Source organism: Phacochoerus africanus, chromosome 8 (genome assembly GCF_016906955.1).
Source record: "Phacochoerus africanus isolate WHEZ1 chromosome 8, ROS_Pafr_v1, whole genome shotgun sequence".
In the NCBI taxonomy this organism is placed as follows: domain Eukaryota; kingdom Metazoa; phylum Chordata; class Mammalia; order Artiodactyla; family Suidae; genus Phacochoerus; species Phacochoerus africanus.
In genome coordinates, this window is record NC_062551.1 from 64,724,848 (window position 1) to 64,741,834 (window position 16,987).

Sequence of the window (16,987 nt, forward strand, 5' to 3'; positions counted from 1 at the left end):
AGTCCAACCAACGATGAAGACTCAATGCCTCTTCCACTAAAGGGCCCCACCCATGCCTTCCCCCTTCCCCTGCTGAAGGAGCTGGGAGGGGGTGTCTGCCCCTCCCTCCACCCCAAGGATAACCCCTGAGGCCCAGGAGGGGCTGCACCCACCGTCCTCACAGTGGGCGCCGCTGACACCGGGAGGACAGCGGCAAGCCCCAGTCACAGGGTCACAGGTCCCGCCGTTCTGACAGCTGCAGGAGAAGCTGCAGTTCTTCCCGAAGCTGTCTGGAGGACAAGCTGCACGGGGACAGAGCGACACCAGGGTCACCGGCCCGCAGAAGGACTCTGGGTCCAGAACCCCGTCCAGAGATACTGAGACCCCTCCTGGGGTTCGAGTCACCCAGTTCAGAAGCCAACATGTGCCAGAGCACTTGTGCCCCGTGCCCCCACCCACGGCATGGCAGACATCACTAATCAATTGCTTCATCTGCTCCCTCTGAACTCTGACAGGTCCACCTTCTCAACCAGCACTTTCAGAGTCCATCACTGGCAGACCCTCCAAGATAGTCACCACGACCCTTGAGACTCCTGGGGTTGTGGGCAGGGAGTGGACAGGCTCTGGGCAGAAGCTGGGAGAGCAGTTTTCGAATGCACTTGAGCTACCAACTTGCTGCATGGCCTGGGGAAGTCAGCACTCCCCCAGGACACAAGCAAAGCTGACCCACTGCCCACTGACTTTCATCAGACCTCTTTATGTCTTAGTTAAGTTGCTGGCTTGCCTGTCACCAGACTCTGGTTAACTGTGATATCGGGGAGGGGCAGACGGGGTCTCCCAATGCCTAGAAGAAAGGCTGGCACACAGCGGACGGCTGGACCCGGTGGAGCCCCTGCCTTGCTGTCCTGGGGCTCTGGGCCCCGCCTCGCCTCGCTCCTCACAGACGAGCCCCGCCCCTCTCTCCCCGCAGACGAGCCACGCCCCAAGCCACGCCACGCCCCTCCCCGCAGACGAGCAGGTCCCGCCCCGCCCCCAGCCCCTCTCTCCTGGCAGACGAGCCACGCCCCAAGCAGACGAGCCACGCCCCAAGCCACGCCCCGCCTCTCCTCGCAGACGAGCAGACGAGACGGTCCGGCCCCGCCCCCGCCCCCGCCCCGCCCCGCCTCACTCTCGTTGCAGAGGAGCCCGGTCCAGCCCTCTGGGCAGTCACAGCCGTCCAGGCTGGGGCGGCAGGTGCCTCCGTTCCTGCAGTCGTCACAGGTCAAGCTGCAGTCTTGGCCAAAGGAGTCGTCCAGGCAGACTGGGTGGACAGAGCGGGAGAGGGGCCTTGGCCCCTGACCCCTGGCCTCAGGCCCTGCCCTGGCTCGGGTCCACAGAGGTCAGTGCAGGTCCTCAGGCCAGAGAAGGGGGCACAAGGGACGTCCCCAGGTCTCGAAGACCCCTGTGGGCGAGCTGGGATGTGGCAGCCAGTGCCAGGGCCTGCAAGGGTCCAGCCAGGCTCAGCCCTGGACACGCTGGGCAAACTGAGCAAGTGACTCAGCCTCTCCGAGCCTTAGTCAAACCAGGCCACCAAAGAAGTCCTTCCTCACGCAAGATGGGCCCCCAGGGGCTGGCACAGGAGCCCTGGGACGTGCCTGCCACTCACCAAACTTCTCCTCCAGTGTGTGCTCGCCCCGTGCCTCTGCCTCTTCCACCTCCTCCTCCTCCTCGGCCCCAACATAGTCGTCTCTGAAGAGGTGGGGCAGCTCGTCCTGGAGCACCGCGACATGCGGGAGGGGCCGCACGAGGGGCAGATGGCCGTCCAGCCCCACCTCGGTCATCTCCAGGTCTGGGGGGGGCACAAAAGCCCTTAGCCCCTACCACCCACCCATCTTCCATGAGACTGGACTCCCCTGCCCCCTCAGTGCCCAGAGGACCCCAGGCCCCACCTCCAGCCCCCACTGTGCCCCTCTTCCCCCAGCCACCAAGGGCGTCCCAGCTATGCCCTGACTCTACTGCCCAGGACAGAGAAGGCTCTGGGCCCTGAGGACTTGCCCTGGGCCATGTCCACCCCCACGCTGGCCCTAGGGACCCTGAGCACGGGGTGGGTGTGGGGACAGGGACAGTTCTCTGTCCTGGACACTGTCCTCAGCCCCAGGAATGGCGTCCCTTCTCTCACTAGGGCAGGGCTGAAGCCGGACCTCCAGGACCCCAGAGGAACCCACTGCCCTGGGGGTGCCATCTGTCCAGCCCCTTCCCACTTCCCCACCCCCGCTGTCCCTGGCCCGTCCCACAGTGAGAGGCAAATCTGAGGTGGGGTCCAGCCAGCCAGGAGGGTGGGCATGGGGGCACCAGGAGAGATGCCAAGAAGTCGGGGCAAAGTGCTCCGGGAAGATGGGGTCCCCGTGATGCCAGGCAGAGACTCACGGGAGCAGCCCCTGCGGTCCTCATCCAGCCGGTAGCCGACCTCGCAGGAGCACTGGAAGGAGCCGGCCAGGTTGGCGCAGTGGTGCTCACAGCCACCGTGGCCCGAGGCGCACTCGTCCACATCTGCAGGCAAACCCGGGGCTGCGGCCCCTGTCCTCCAGGGGCAGGGGACTCAGGAGGCCCCTCCTGCCCCAGCCCTCCCACCGGACCAGACATGGTGGCCATGCCTGCTGGGCAATACCCTCCCGTCCCCAGGGTCAGAGAGACAGTGGATGGGCTGCCCGAGAGAGGCCAGGCTGGGAGCAGCCGGGGTGAGGGCCCAACCCCGAGAGAAGACAGCGACCACAAGAGGGGGAGGGGGCGGGCAGGTGCCCACAGTCCTGCCGTCAGCAGGCGCTCAACCAACACCCAAAGGGAGCACTGGGGTGGGGAGCAGAGTCACCCCCATGTCCTCGGGCAGCCCCCCTGCGCCCCGGCCACCCCGGCAGCTCACCACTCACCCTCACACCCGCAGCCGTCAGTGCTGAGACGGTAGCCAGCGTAGCAGCTGCACTCGTAGCCCCCAGGGCTATTGGTGCAAACCTGCTGGCAGCACGGGGAGTCGGCACAGTCGTCAACGTCTGTGGAGCACAGAGCATGAGCCCAGCTGGCACCAGAGCCTGCCCAGATGCCCGGCCCTCCACAGCACACCATGCATGCACACCTGCCCACAGCCACACACACCTGCACACACACCTGCACACATCACATGCCTGCACACATCACACACACCTGCACATGACATCACACACACCTGCACACATCACACATACCTGTACATATCACACACGTGCACACACAGCTACACACATTACACACACCTGCACACATCACATACCTGCATGTGACATCACACACACATGCACACAGCCACACACACGTGCACACATTACCCACCTGCACACATCACACACCTGCACATGACATCACACACACCTGCACACAGCCCCATGAGCACCTGCACCCAACCACACACCTGCACACAACCACATGCACACCTGCACAAAATCACATGCACACCTGCACAAGTTGCAGGTACTAGCACACAATCACAGGCACCCAGGTTAAGTTCATGGTCCCACACCCACAGAAACACGCAGGACACAGGTCCCGGCCCCAGGGCCCTGTGCCTGCTGTGGGGGCAGACTGGGGGGGGCGGGGAGTCGTCTTGGAGGCGGGTCTCCCCGTGCAGAGGGGCCCCTCGCATGCCACAGCACGTGGGCACTTGACCAACTGGCTGAGCGGAGCCGGAGGCAGACGTGGGGAGGCGGGTGCTCGGCGGGGTCCCGGTGCTGCCTCTCACCAGCCCCCTCGCCCCACTCCCCCCTCTTCCCAGGGCAGAGAGAGCAGGACTGGGGGTGACAGGAGGGAGCTTCCCCACTGAGGCATCAAACCCAGGCACAGACCAGGCGGGAGAGAGCCCCGGGCCTGAGGCGGGGAGGGGGCAGCTCGCACCAATGCACGTCTTCTGGTCCTCGCCCAGCTCGTAGCCGTGGGGGCAGGTGCAGATGGGCCCCTCGCTGCTGTGGCTGCAGCCGTGGGAGCAGCCACCGTTGGCCGCCTCACAGCTGTTCACTATCTCCATCTCGATCCCTGCGCGAGACCCGCCACCGGGGGCAGGGGACAGGGATTGGGGTGACACCTCCACCTGGCATGGTCCTCCCGACCCCAGCCACTGCTGCTCTGCTGGGAGACAGGCAGCACAGAGCCCCCAGGCCAGGTGGGCTCTGGGGCCCCCCGCCCTCCTGGAGCCCACGCGCAGCCCCCATGCCCAGCGCCGCCCTCTGCCAAAGCCAGCTGGTGGCCGCTGGGGGACTGGGACCGGGGAGCCATGCTGCCCCCCAGACACCTCCACCCCGAGATGACATCGGCCCACGTCTACTCACGGTAGCACTGCCGGCCATCAGCGCCCAGCTCGTAGCCCGTGTTGCACACACATTTAAAGGAGCCCTGGGTGTTGAGGCAGCTGTGGGCACACTGGGCCAGACCCATGGCGCATTCATCCACATCTGAATGGGAGAGGATCAAGGCTGGGGGGCTGGTGCTTTAGTGAGGAGGGGTCAGGGGTCAGGTCCCCAGTGCCAGGAGGGAGGCCCCAGTGCCCTCTCCGGCCTTCCCTCTGGGCATCTGTGATTTCATCAACTCGCTCCAGCCACAGAGCAGTGCCCCCTCCCAGCGCAAGGAGGGCACAGTTCAAAGTCTGGGCTCCAGAGTTCCCTGGTAGCCTAGGGGTTAAAGATTTGGCGTTGTCACTGCTGTGTCTTGGGTTCAATCCCAGGCCCTCACACCATGGGTGTGGCCAAAAACAAGCCTCCCAAACCCCTTGCAATTCAGAAAGTCATGAGGTAACGTTGGGGTGAAGGAATGTTGGCTACAACTAACAGCCTCCTAAAGTGCAAAAAAAAAAAAAATTATTTTTGAAGTCTGGGCTCAGGCCCCACCAGCAGCAGCAGGCAAGGGGCTCCATCTCTGAGATGTGCTGTCCCCCTCTCGCCAAGCCTCCTGCCATCCAGGGCCCAGCACAGGACAGGACATTACCCCCGCCCCGCCACCTCTGGGAGGCCCGCAGGAGAAAGCACGCACTGACACCCAGGTGAGGTGCCCAGCCTCTCCCGCGGCCCCCTGGCACCCAAACCCCAGTGTCCGCGCCGTCTGCTTTGGCCTCGCCCCTGAGTCCTTGGTTGAAGTGGACCCTCAGCCCCGTCTCCCGCTGGACCCTCCGAAGCAACCTGCCTCCAGAACGCAGGAGGTGCCCTTCACACGCACAGCGATGCCTAACACGCTTTCCTGCTGGTGACATGGGACCATGAGCTTCCACACCTGCAGGCTGGTCTGACGGCCACCTGGCAGGCACTCGGAAAAGGACCACAGCTGCCCTGGACCCATCACACCACTCGGGGCTCACCCTGAGAGTTATGGGGACACGCACAGACCCCTCCCCAAGGATGGCCATCCAGAGCCATGTGAAGCAGGGAGTGGGGACACCGAGTCCCGCGACGGAGTAACTGACAACACTGCACAGTGGATGCCCGCAGCCGGCAGGCCATAGCACGTTGTAGAAAGCTGCGCCCAACAGGGCTCTGGGGTGATGCAAATGCGCCGGTTAACAGCAAGGCAAAGAGAACCCCAGGAGCCAACACCGGGATGTCACCTGGGTCACGGTGACACTCCCTCCTCTCTCCTCCCTCTCACCCCCTTCCCCTAACGAGCAGGCACCACTTAGATAATGTGAGGGATGTTTAAAAAGAACCCGGGAACCCGAGATCTGCCACTCCTGGTGACATGAGACTCACTGAAAGCAGCTCCCCCAGTCCCTGCCCCTCCTCCCATCCCGGTCCCCAACACTGCCCCCCGGCCCCTGGCCCCCAGCCCCGGAGACCAGCCTGCGTCAACCCAGGTCAGCCCAGGCTGAAGACACGGGCCAGCCCTGCTCACAGGATGTGGGGAGGAGACCCCTGCACAGCTGACCCGCAGGGCCCAAGCGCAGGAAGGGCATCTTACCTTCACAGGCCTTGTGGTCCGCCGCCAGCCGGTAGCCCGCGTGGCACTCGCAGTGGGCACGGCCCCGGAGCAGCCGGCACGTGTGCATGCAGCTAGCATTCCTGTCGGTGCACGGGTTTCTCCCTGCGGTCACAGCCAGGAGCAGGGGAGGCAGAGGGAAGAGGTGGGGGGCTCTGGCAGGCCTAGGGTACCCAACCCCAGGATCTCCCGTGAGGCCCCCACCTGAGCTCTCCCCCCTCCTGCTCTGGCTGACCGGCTGGGCAGCGGATCAGGGTTAAGTTTAGTCCCTGGACCTCCCCAAGGAGACTCCAGAGAAGCCAGCCGGGCACCGGCCAGGCCAGCCCTGGGCAGGCAGCGGGCACACGGCCAGCCCCTTCTTGTTGCCCCCTTCACCCCATGACCCCATCCCCCCATCGCTGGCTTCAGCCGCTCAGGCCCACACTCACTCCTGACCCCGGACCTAAGAACCTGGGGTGGGGGCACCTCTCAGCACCTGCCCTGCCCAGCCTCCCAGCCCCATTTCTCGGGGGCCTTCTGGGCCTGCCCCACCTTCTCCGTGAGTACAGCGCCCCCTTCCGTGACAGGCAGCCCTGAGAGCGCAGGGCAAGGTGCCAGGTGGGGCCTGGCCAGCCTCCCCCACCAAAGCCCAGGGTCCCACCTGCCCACGCCAAGCCCAGGGCAGGCTTTAGAATGGAGGACCACGCAGGAGGCCCTTCCTCTTCCTCCCCATCCCCCCACCAAGCTTCCTGTGTGCTGCAGAGCTTCCCAGAGCACTGCCCGCTGGGGCTGGACGATGCCCCACAGTCCCCCCACCACCTGAGTGCCCCCAGCCAGCCTCAACAGCAAGCAGAGAGAGGGATGTCCTGCACCTGCCATGAACCTGTGCCCTGGGCTCACATTGCGGGGTCCCCGGGTAGGCCTGTGCATGTGTCGAGAACGGGGGCCTCTTGGGGGTCCCTGCCCAGCCCTCCCCCCCGCCCAAGGGCTGTGACACTCACGGACACAGCGCTTGCCATCCTCCTGGAGCTGGAACTCAGGGCGGCACTGGCAGCGGTGCTGGCTCACAGTGAGTTGAATGCAGTGGTGCTGGCAGCCGCCGTTGCCCACCGCGCAGGAGTGGATGGCTGGTGACCCGAGAGGAGCTGGGTCAGCCAGGGAGGACAGGCCCCCAGGCAGGTGCTCAGCCACCTCCTCCAGGACACTCCAGGACCCACAGGGCCCCTCCAAGCCCCTCCTCCTCCCTGTCCTCCCCCCCCCAGGAGCAGTGGCTTTGAGAGGGTGACACTGTTCCCGTCCAGTTCACAGGCCTGGCTTTGCTTCTCAGCCCACCCGCAGGATACACAGGTCTGTGGTCAGTCTCTCCGGATCCTCTCGCCCAGCCCGCCCCACCTCGATGGAAGCCCAGCACCACCCAGCACAGAATGCAAAACACCAGGGCCCCCTGGAGCCAAGGCATCCAGGGCTCGGAGTCCGAGCAGGCTGGGGGGCTCCCTGGAGGAGGCGGCAGGCCAGCAGGAGATGGTGGAGACCCAGACCTTCCACTCTCTGGGTGTCAGGCCAGGGCAGGTGGGCCTTCGTGGACTTGGCCGCAGCTCCTGACAGACCAGGGCAGCTCCTGCCCACCCCCACCTGACCTCACACAGTGCCCACTCCTCCCAGCAGCTGTGGGGACAGCATTGGGTGAGGTCGCAGAGCCAGGGACCCGCGTCCCAGTCCTGGGATGCCAGGGGTCCGGGATGCACACTCAGGCCCACAGGGCGAGGCTCTTGGGCATTAAGCTGGCAGAATAGGTACCCACATACAGGGTGGGGGCCCAGGGAGGGGGCACTGGGCGAGGCCGGGCACAGGGATGGTCCCCAGTCTCTGTTGGCTCTTTCACGTCATTGGCAGGGGCCTGGTGGTAGGGAGGGCTCGGCCCCAGGCTCTGGAGTGATACTTTGAGGACGTGCTGCTATCTGTGCCCAGGGAGGCCTGGCCAGCCACCCAGTGGACCTGGGCCAGAGCAGACCCGGTCCCGGTACTAAAACCACTGCTGCCCGCTGCGGGGTAGGGCTCCCCCCCCCCAGTGCCACCTGTGCCGTCATCACAGACTGGGGGCCACTGGCCTCAGGGCCTGAGTTTGTGGAGTTCTTTATTGTCACTGGGTCTGGGCACCAGGGACAGCACACACATACCCCGGAGACCTGCGGACTCTGCATCTGCACACAGAGCATCTCAGGAGGCCAGGGCCATGCTGTCTGCCAAAGGCAGAGCTTCCCTCTGAGCAAACATGTCCCAGAAAAGCCAAAACACAGCACTCGTATCCTGCCAGCTCCCCACATGAGTGAGGCACCCATGCCCAGGGTCCCTCCAGGGACAAAGCCAGCCCTGCTGAGGCGGAGAGGACGCTGGGGTGGCCGTGATGGCTCTGTCTGCCCGCTGTGCCTGGCCCTGCCACGTGTGGGGGAGGGGCAGCAGAGACACAGTCCCGGTAGAAAAGGGAGGAGCAGGGCGCCCAGCCTCTCACTTCAGGCTGCTCTCCAGCCACCCACCCCCGATCTGCACTGACCCCCAAGGCCCCACCTGCCTCTCCCGAGACAGCTCCGCCTCAGCTACAGCCATCACTCCAGGGGCTTCCAAGTGTGGCCTGAACTGGCCATGCCTGGGGCCCCGGGTTCCCAGCACCAACCGCTCAGAGCTCATAATAGGAGCCAGCAGCCCTTCCTGGCAGCGCCAGGCAGGCACTTGGAGCCCAGGGCAGACCCCATGGCTGCAAGGACGACCCACAGAGCTGTGGCAGGGCTGAAGGAGCCCCTCCAGACAGCAGAACACCCAGCACCGGGCCACAGGGGCCCCCAGGAGACATCTCAGGCAGGTGGGGGCTGCAGAGGGGTCCAGCCCCCTGCAGCCTCGCGCCCTCCCAAGCCTGTCTCTCACCGCTCTGCTGCACAAGTTCTAACGCCCCAGATGCTCCCAGGCTGTGCACACAAGGGAGCCAAGCCCCGTGTCCTGAATTTGCACCACAGATTCCAGGAAAGCTGAACAAGGCAGTTTTTCTCAGGCACTGGACTGTGCAGCTCAGGGGAGGGCCGGGCTCTGCACGCCTGTGCCCAGAGCCGGGGTGAGGTGTCCAGGCCCCTGGGTCACTGTGAGACCTGGCCATGGTATCCACGTGCTGCTGACCCATGCCTGGGGCACCCACGAATCAGGACCCGGCTCAGACCTGCAGCAAAGCTGAGGGTCCACCAGAAAACGGGAGACCAGGGGGTTCCCCACCCCCTAACGGGATTAATGTTTGTGTCCCCCTAAAACTCACGTGTGTACACACCTAAATCCAACCACCGATGTGGTTGTATTTGGAAGGAAGGAAATTCAGGCTAAATGAGGCCGTGAGGTGGGGCCCTGATCCAACAGGATTTGCGTCCTTATAAGAAGGGACCTAGAACTCTCTCTGTCCCTGTCTCTGCCTCCGTCAAATGAGGAGAGAGCAGGAAGGGCAGCCAGGAAGAGTGCTCTCACCTGGAACAGAACTGGCTGCCACCGTGACCTGGAACTGCCAGCCCCAGAGCCAGGAGAAAATAAACTGCCCTCTAAGCCACCTGGTCCGTGGTGCGTGTTCCACGGCCTGAGCTTCCCACCCGGTCTGCAAAGCCCAGGGCCAGGGGACCAGTGGTTCTCAAAGCTGGGACCACTCCACCTTCAGCCAGGAGGCACCCCAGCCTGGAGCCTCCGAAGGGCACGGGCCTTGGAGTTCCCATCGTGGCGCAGCGGAAACGAATCCGACCAGGAACCATGAGGTTGCAGGTTTGATCCCTGTCCCTGCTCAGTGGGTTAAGGATCCGGCATTGCCGTGAGCTGTGGAGTAGGTTTCAGATGCAGTTCAGATCCAGCGTTGCTGTGGCTGTGGTGTAGGCCGGCAGCTGTAGCTCCGATCCGACCCCTAGCCTGGGAATTTCCATGTGCTGTGGGTGCAGCCCTAAAAAGCAAAAAAAAAAAAAAAAAAAAAAAAACCCGGCATGGGCCTTGAGCAGGAGCCTGGACTTCCCAGACACAGAGGCCTGCCTGTCCACACCAGCGCGTCTCCACTCCTGGAGGCATCGGGCGTGTCTGAGAGCCGTGGAGGAAGCTGCACCAGGGGCTCTGGACGGCTAACCTCCAAGGGGCTCCGCTGGCAGGCCCCTGGCTTCGGAGCGAGCTGGTCAGCCAAGGGGCCACGCCTGGCAGGCCGGCAGGTGAGGACAAGTGTCAGCAGCGTGCTGAGGCCACCAGCCCGGTCTGCTCCAGCTTCTAAGCCCAGCGGGCGGTTTGGGAGCCAGGTCCAGGGTGGCTTCATGGTTTGTAGTCACTGCCCTCAGGCTGGCTCCGTTTCTAGGTCCCTGGAGCCTCACTCCACGTGGGGTCAGCAGCTACCCACAGCTCCTCCCTCTTCTGCTGGGGACCCAGGATGGCAGGACTAGAAGGGAAACTCACCTGGGCTCTGCCCAGCCCGGGCCCCTCGGCAGCTCACTGCTCACCTGCCACGCTGCCCTGGGCCCCCGCCCTGGACCCCTCCCTTGGGATGGGGCCTCCGCGCTGCTCAGGGCACTGTTCACTGCAGCATGTATGCGGCCACCCCTGCCCAAGAACCAGGGTCTGGCACCCAACCCCACATCACAGGCTGTGTCCCACCAGCCACAGAGGCGCTTCTGGGAAAGCTCTCCGGGCCCCCTCAGACCCCAGATGGGCTGCACCTTCAACAAGGCGTGTGCCTTCCAGGCCCAGGGGCTGCTGGGTCCAAGCAGGGGCGGGAAGGGCAGTCTGCCCAAGACCTTCTTGGAGGTCATGGCTGTACCCAAGGCCAGGCCCCCAGGAGGGCAGGCCGCCAGCAGCCGGGGTGGTGGGAGGTCACACGCCAACCTGGGGAAGCCCAGGCAGCGGCCACAGACACCCCCCACCCAATGCAGAAACCTAGCGGGAAAGAAAGGGCTAACGGGGCCATGGCGGACCAAGGGGCCCGTAGTCAGTGAGCTTAACGGATGAGGAGGGAGGTGGGAAGGTGCCAGGGACTGGCAGGGGTGGGCGGGGGGGCAGTCCCTGCAGAGCCTGGCTTCTCTCCAGCAAGTGCTTCACCGGAGGTGGGTGGCAGTGGGCAGGGCAGCCGCAGGCCTGATTCTGGCTTTGGCGCTTTTTTCTGGCTGAGAAGGGGTGCAAGACTACGCATTTCCTGTCCTCTCCCTGCCTCAGAGGCAACTTCAAAGACAGTTTCAAGGCTCCCCTTATCTGTTTCAAAGCCCCCTTAAGCACCATCACTTTTGAAGACCTCCCAGATTCCTGCAGCCCCACGATGTGGTGCCTCCCTGAGAGCTCAGAGGACCTTCCCTCTCTGTACCGAGGAAGGACTGTCCCCTCCCTGCGGGAACCCTCTCTGCCCCCAGCCTCCAGCAGCTCCATAATCCTCACCCCAAGCTGCTGAGGGGAGAGGTGCCGGGGCCTGCTCCTTGCCTGCCTGCAGTCCCAGGAGAGCTCACGGCTCCCCTCCCCGACCAGAGGATCCCAGGAGGCCCTGGGGGGAGGGGGGCAGAGCAGCTGTGCTGCAGCTGTGCAGCCTGCCTTGCAGCTGGCCTGCGTGCTTCAGGGGAGGGTTGGGGAGGGCTACAGCTCCTACGCTCATCTTCCCGTAAAAATCCACAGAGACCTGAGCATGGCGTGGGTTCAGAGGATGCCACGTGAACCTTAGACAGGCCAGCGGCTCCCCCATGCCCCGCACCCTGGGGGCCCACACCTCCCAATGGCAGGAAGCCCAGCCACAGGTAAGAGGTGCCCCCACCTGGAGCCCCTCTCTGAGATCTAAGGTGCTCGGCCACCCTCCCCACCCCAGGCCAGTAGGTCAGGTGCACTGCAGCCGGGCTAGGGTCCCCGCAACCCAAGTGACACACGCATGAGGACAGCAAGGTGCCCCTAGAGCAAAGGAAGAAGCCCCCAGGAGACCCCTATCCAGCCTGGAAGCTTTTCAGCAAAGCCCAGGCCCCCACAGGGAAGGCAGCCCCCAGCAGGCCTGTGCAGACAAACCCAAACCACACCCAGGAGACCTGGGGACAAGCCTGCACCCTGGCAGGTGTCGGCTCCCAGGAATTCCAGATACAACAGCCAGGTAAGTGTGGGTGTGTGTGGGGGGGTGCGCTTGTGGTGGGGGGAGTGCAGTGTACACATCCCCCTGAGAGTTGCAGTCAAGAGAAAGAGAAAGTGACGGGACTTGAGCCAAACGCCACGTTAAGGGAAGAAAGCGAGTCCAGCCACGGGACCCAGGGGAGAGGCTGGTGCGCAGGCATCTCACCTGCGCCCTCTGGTGGGCGAGGCCAGGAGGTGGGCACCTGCACCCAGGCAGCAGACCTCCTGCCACCTCTCCCCGCCCCTCACCCGAGTGCACACCGTGCAGTCTGGCTGTGCAAAGGAGGGGTGGCAGGCAGAGGGGGTGGCGAGGTCCCAGCCGCCTCTCGCCAGGCTGTGCAGACCACACTGGGGCCCTGGCATCCGACCCCAAAAAGAACCCTTAAAATAAGCAAGGGCCACAAATCAAGATTTCTGGAGCCCCAGCAAGGCACCCCCAGGAAAGGCTCCACCGTAGCGATGAGGTGGGTCAGGCTGAGAGTCAGGAGCAAGGCTGAGGCATGTGCCCCACCGGGCTTCCCAAGCCAGCAGCTCATGGCCACTCTTAGAAGCCACCAGGGTCCCTCCAAAAGCCCTCAGGGCACCCTCCCTTTGCGGGTGTTCCCCGGTCCCTGTTCGGCAGCACAGGGAAGGCCACCATCAGGCGGGACATGAGTGGGGGGGCGCTTGGGAGACCCAGGAGGATGTCCAGCCCAGGCCCCTCCCTCACAGGGCCCAGCAGCAGCACCACCACCAGCCCCGCCCACCCTGGACAAGCCCCGAGCTGTCCTTCTCCAAGGAGAGCCTGTCCCAGGGGAAGGGAGACGGGAAGACACGGGGGGTCAGGGCCCAGCGCTTGGGGGCTGCCCGCCCTGTACGGTCCTGGAGCACAGATCACATTCCAGCATCTGTTTCCACTTCCCAACCCAGAGACACTTTACAGGGCTCCGCTCACTCTTGAGCAGCGGCCGGGACATGTGAGAGCGTCTGTGCCGGGGAGGGCCCCCCGGGGCTGGCCGGCCGCCCTGCCACATAGCAGCCAGGCACGCAGCGGGGAGGCTGCTCAGAGCCCGCCCGGGCCGGCCGCTCCAGGTCTGCAGGATGGAAAGAAGGGGTGTTGCCCCCACAGCCACAGAGAGAGCATGCCCCGGCGGCTGCTGGCCAGAGGGGGACCACCAGCCCAGGCCCCAGGGAATGACCCCCAGGCGGCCTCCCAGACAGGGTGGCCAGCAGGGAGGGGCAGGCCCCATGGCCGTGGCACCTGTGTCCAGAGCAGGCAGGAGGGGGGCGGGGGGGGGGTGGATGCCAAGCATCAAAACCGCACTCCCAGCCCCCACCCTCCATTCCGTGGGCTCCCGCCGCCCCCCTTCTCTCCCTGTGGCCTCCCGCGCTGGCAGGGGCAGCTGGCTGTGGCCCGAGCACCCCCAACAAGCTCATCCCCCATGGCAAAAAGACCCCACAGCGGAACTGAGGGCCAAGGTCTCCCTTCCGGGTTACCCCTTCCCTGCCGGCTGCAGCCGTACCCCCAGGCGCCCCAAAACTGGGGTGGGGGACCTGGGCCCAGAAAGCTCAGTTCCGCAGGCCTAGAGTGGCCTTGGGCTGCTCCCCACCCAGCAAACAGCAAGCCTCCCCCTATTTGGGGCAGCACGGCCGGACCCACGTCCCTGCTGATGGCCAACCAGGGCTTCTGCTGCAGAGGGCCTTGGATGACGGCAGCCCAGGGGCACCTCCCCGTCACCAGAGTCTCTCAGGGTGGGGACCCGGGACACTCTCTCACCCCATGAACCTCAGCTCCCCTCTGAGGGGTGCTGGCAAGGGTCCTGCGGCCTCCCCACTAACAGCAGCCACACCGAGCAGCCAGGCTCCAAAGGGGCTGGCTGCATCAGGCCCCGCAGCCCAGAAGTACAAGGACCCCAGCCCCCTCCCAGACCTGGGCACACCAGGACAGGGGATGGCTGAGGCCCGGAGTCTGGCAGGGAGGTGGCACCTGGCCCGGGAGGCTGCAGGGGTGCTTACCCAGGCAGGTCCTGCCGTCGGCGTGGAGTCGGAAGCCGGGTTTGCACTCACAAAAGTAGGAGCCTGGGGTGTTCACACACCTGTGCTGGCAGCCGCCGTTGTGCACCTGGCACTCATCCACATCTGCACGGGGACACAGGCCCGGGGTTAACAGCCAGTGCCCACCCAGGCTGCCCCACCTCCGTGCTGGCTCCTCTCTCCGAGGTCACTGTCCTCGCCCAGGTAGGAAGCCCAGACCCGAGCCCCTCCTTCTCAGGCCACGCTGCCCACCGCAGCCCCGAGCGCCAGGACCGTGCCTGGCGGGGGAAGGCAGGCTGGCCTCCGGCACCTGCCGGCCCACCTGGAGCCCCTCCAGGGCGGCTGGAGCACGGGCGCACCCAGAGTCAGCCACATCGTGGGCGGCAGAGCTCTGGCCAATGCAGAGGTGAAGGAGGAGCAGGCTCAGGTGGGGGGGCTGTTCCTAACACTTTTTATGAACCCGGAGCGCACGCTCTTTTCTGGCGTCCGAATCCAGAAACGCTCCCGGGGCAGGGCCAGCGGCTCCTCTGGGGCCCACAAGCCCAGAAGGAGAAATGGAAACCGGGAGATGCCCCTGCCCAGTCTCAGAGAGCCCAAGCGGGGGCAGGAGAGGGATGCTCGGTGTTGAACCATGACCCCCAAATCCATGTCCACCCAGAGCCTCGGGATGTGACCTCATCTGAGAACAGGGTCTCCAAGACACAGTAAGTAAAGGACGGGGAGGAGAAGGTCCTGGCGGGAGGTGACCTCATCCAGGGGCAGGTCCTGGGGACACAGGGAGGCAGACAGGGGTGAGGTGGCCACAGCCCAGGAAGCCAGGGGCTGGGAGGGGCAGGAGGGACCCTCCCCCAGGTTTCAGAGGGGGCGGGGCCAGGCCCACCCCTTGATCTCCGACTTGCAGCCTCCACAATCAAAGCCTGGTCCCCCCTGACGGCACTCTGCCCCAGGGCACAGGAGAGCTGACCAGAAGCCGCGGGGGCAGCCCAAAGGCCCAGGGCCACCCCAGCAGCTGAGATGGGAGCTCGGGGGTGAGAAAGACCCTCCCCAGGAGCAGAGGCCCAGGGATCTACACCCCAGAGCACCACACTTGTGGCTGGCCAGGGTTCCCTCCACGGCTCTGCAGAGATACAGCGATGGTTCAGGCTGCCCTGCCCTCTCTTCCCTCCCTCCAGGCCAGTGTCCACCAGCCGGGGCCTCCAGGGAGGCCAGGCAGGAAGGCAGGAGGCAACAGGCTGCCTGGGACACCTGGGTGCCAGGTGACACACTAGGAGGTACCCGACTGCCTAGACAAATGGAAAGACAGAGGAAAGATGCCACTGCTTGGGCCGCACAGAACCCAGCCATCCTGGAGCGCTGAGCGCAGGGACAGAGCCCACGCCTGGTCTTCAGGCCAGGCCACACTTTTCAGATGCCAGACTCACCAATGGGGCCACCAGCTTCCCAGACCTGGAAAGTGAGGAGACGGACACACAGACACACCTCACTCTCAAGCATCTAAGAGCCAAGCGTCTGGGGCCCCTCGCCTGGACAGTAGAGGTCCTGACCTGACCAAGGCTGGCAGGGGAGGTCGTGGCCAGCTCCAGGGCTGTGGAGATCCACTCTGCTCAGCTCCACGGGGAGAACAGGTGGTGATTTCCAGGGCAAGGCCGCGGCTGGGCGGAAAGCTGGCTCGCTCCCATGGCTGCGCGAAGCTGAGGTTCCTCTAATTCCACTTAGTAAACCCGAAGTTCCGCCCTCGAGCTCTCACCCACTGCCCCCGTGAGAGTGCCCACCTTTGAGGCTCCCATCCTAAAGCCCCAGCACACTTCCGAAGGGCTCCGAAGGCGGCACGGGGTGGGGCTTCTCCTGGAGGGTCCCCAGAATCTGCCCACCAGGCCATGCTCCCCAGGTATGGAAACCCTGCCTACAGTCGGCGCTCTCAGCACAAGCCTGGCCCTTCAGGAAGGACCCAGGACCAACCCAGGAGGCCAGGGCCTCCGCTCCAGGTACAAGCCACACCCCCCCTGGAGACCCACAGGGCCCTGTCCCAGCCCTGAGGCCGCCTCAGAGAGGCAATGACACCAAGAGAACCTGTCCTGAGCATGGGGTGACCCATGGGCAGAATGATGCCAGGACGATTGGTGGGAGACTGAGGACAAAGGGTTAAAGGCCCTCAACAGTGCCCCAAAGAGTCTTGGGGGACAGAGGGACCTGGGGCAGGGTGGGAGGTCTCAGGACCCAAGGCCCTCCTGTGGGAGAGTCACCGGGTGGTGGGGGGCAGGACAGGGTGGGCAGCACCCCCCTGACGGGGCTCAGAAAGGAGCCCTGTCCCCTCTGGGTTCAGATCCCTCTCTGTGAGACCCCTCAGAGCATGGACCGCACAGAGCATGGCGCTGGGCATACGGTAGGGCTCAGGGAGGCCTGGGTGGCTGCCCAGGGGTGGGTGGGGACTGGGCTCAGGGTGCATACAGGGCAGGCAGGTAAAGCCGGGGAGGAGGACAGAGACATGGCCCTGGAGACGGGGAGTCAGAGGGGCTGGCTCTGACAACTGGGGCTCCCCCCCCCCATACACACACCCCGCTTCCCATGTGACTGCTGACGGCCCTCCTGCCATGAGAACAGGACCCTTTAGACCCAAGAGGTGTTCCAGGCTCCTGCCTGAATTCTAATCACCCAGGCCCATCTGTCAGGCTGTGCCCCCGCGCCCGGGAGCCATCCCCCTCCCCAAAGCCACAGGGTCCGTGAGCAGCCGCACAGGCAGGGGACCAGGAGGCCCAGCCACGGCCCCCGCCGCCGTCTGTGCTGTGGGCCTGTCTGGACACAGCAGGGCAGCTCGAGGAGCTGTGGAAGGATCTGGGCCCCCACCCCCTCTCTGCTCTGGCAGGCAGGACGCTGGGCAGACGACCTCCTGTGGGGTCCCCGCCAGCTCTGAGAGCTAAACCCC

General features: G+C 64.9%; 1 protein-coding gene across 1 annotated transcript in view; it reads right to left on the minus strand.

Moving 5' to 3' along the window:
• MEGF6 (multiple EGF like domains 6) overlaps positions 1-16,987 on the minus strand; it is an 89,279-nt gene that overhangs the window by 14,272 nt on the left and 58,020 nt on the right. The window contains exons 7-16 of the mRNA XM_047791424.1: positions 14,047-14,169; positions 6,924-7,049; positions 5,926-6,048; positions 4,311-4,433; positions 3,880-4,017; positions 2,886-3,005; positions 2,386-2,508; positions 1,625-1,807; positions 1,148-1,279; positions 153-281 (exon numbers count right to left, since the gene is read on the minus strand). Coding sequence (XP_047647380.1) covers positions 153-281; positions 1,148-1,279; positions 1,625-1,807; positions 2,386-2,508; positions 2,886-3,005; positions 3,880-4,017; positions 4,311-4,433; positions 5,926-6,048; positions 6,924-7,049; positions 14,047-14,169 — 1,320 coding nt within the window. The remainder of the gene's footprint in view (positions 1-152; positions 282-1,147; positions 1,280-1,624; positions 1,808-2,385; positions 2,509-2,885; positions 3,006-3,879; positions 4,018-4,310; positions 4,434-5,925; positions 6,049-6,923; positions 7,050-14,046; positions 14,170-16,987) is intronic.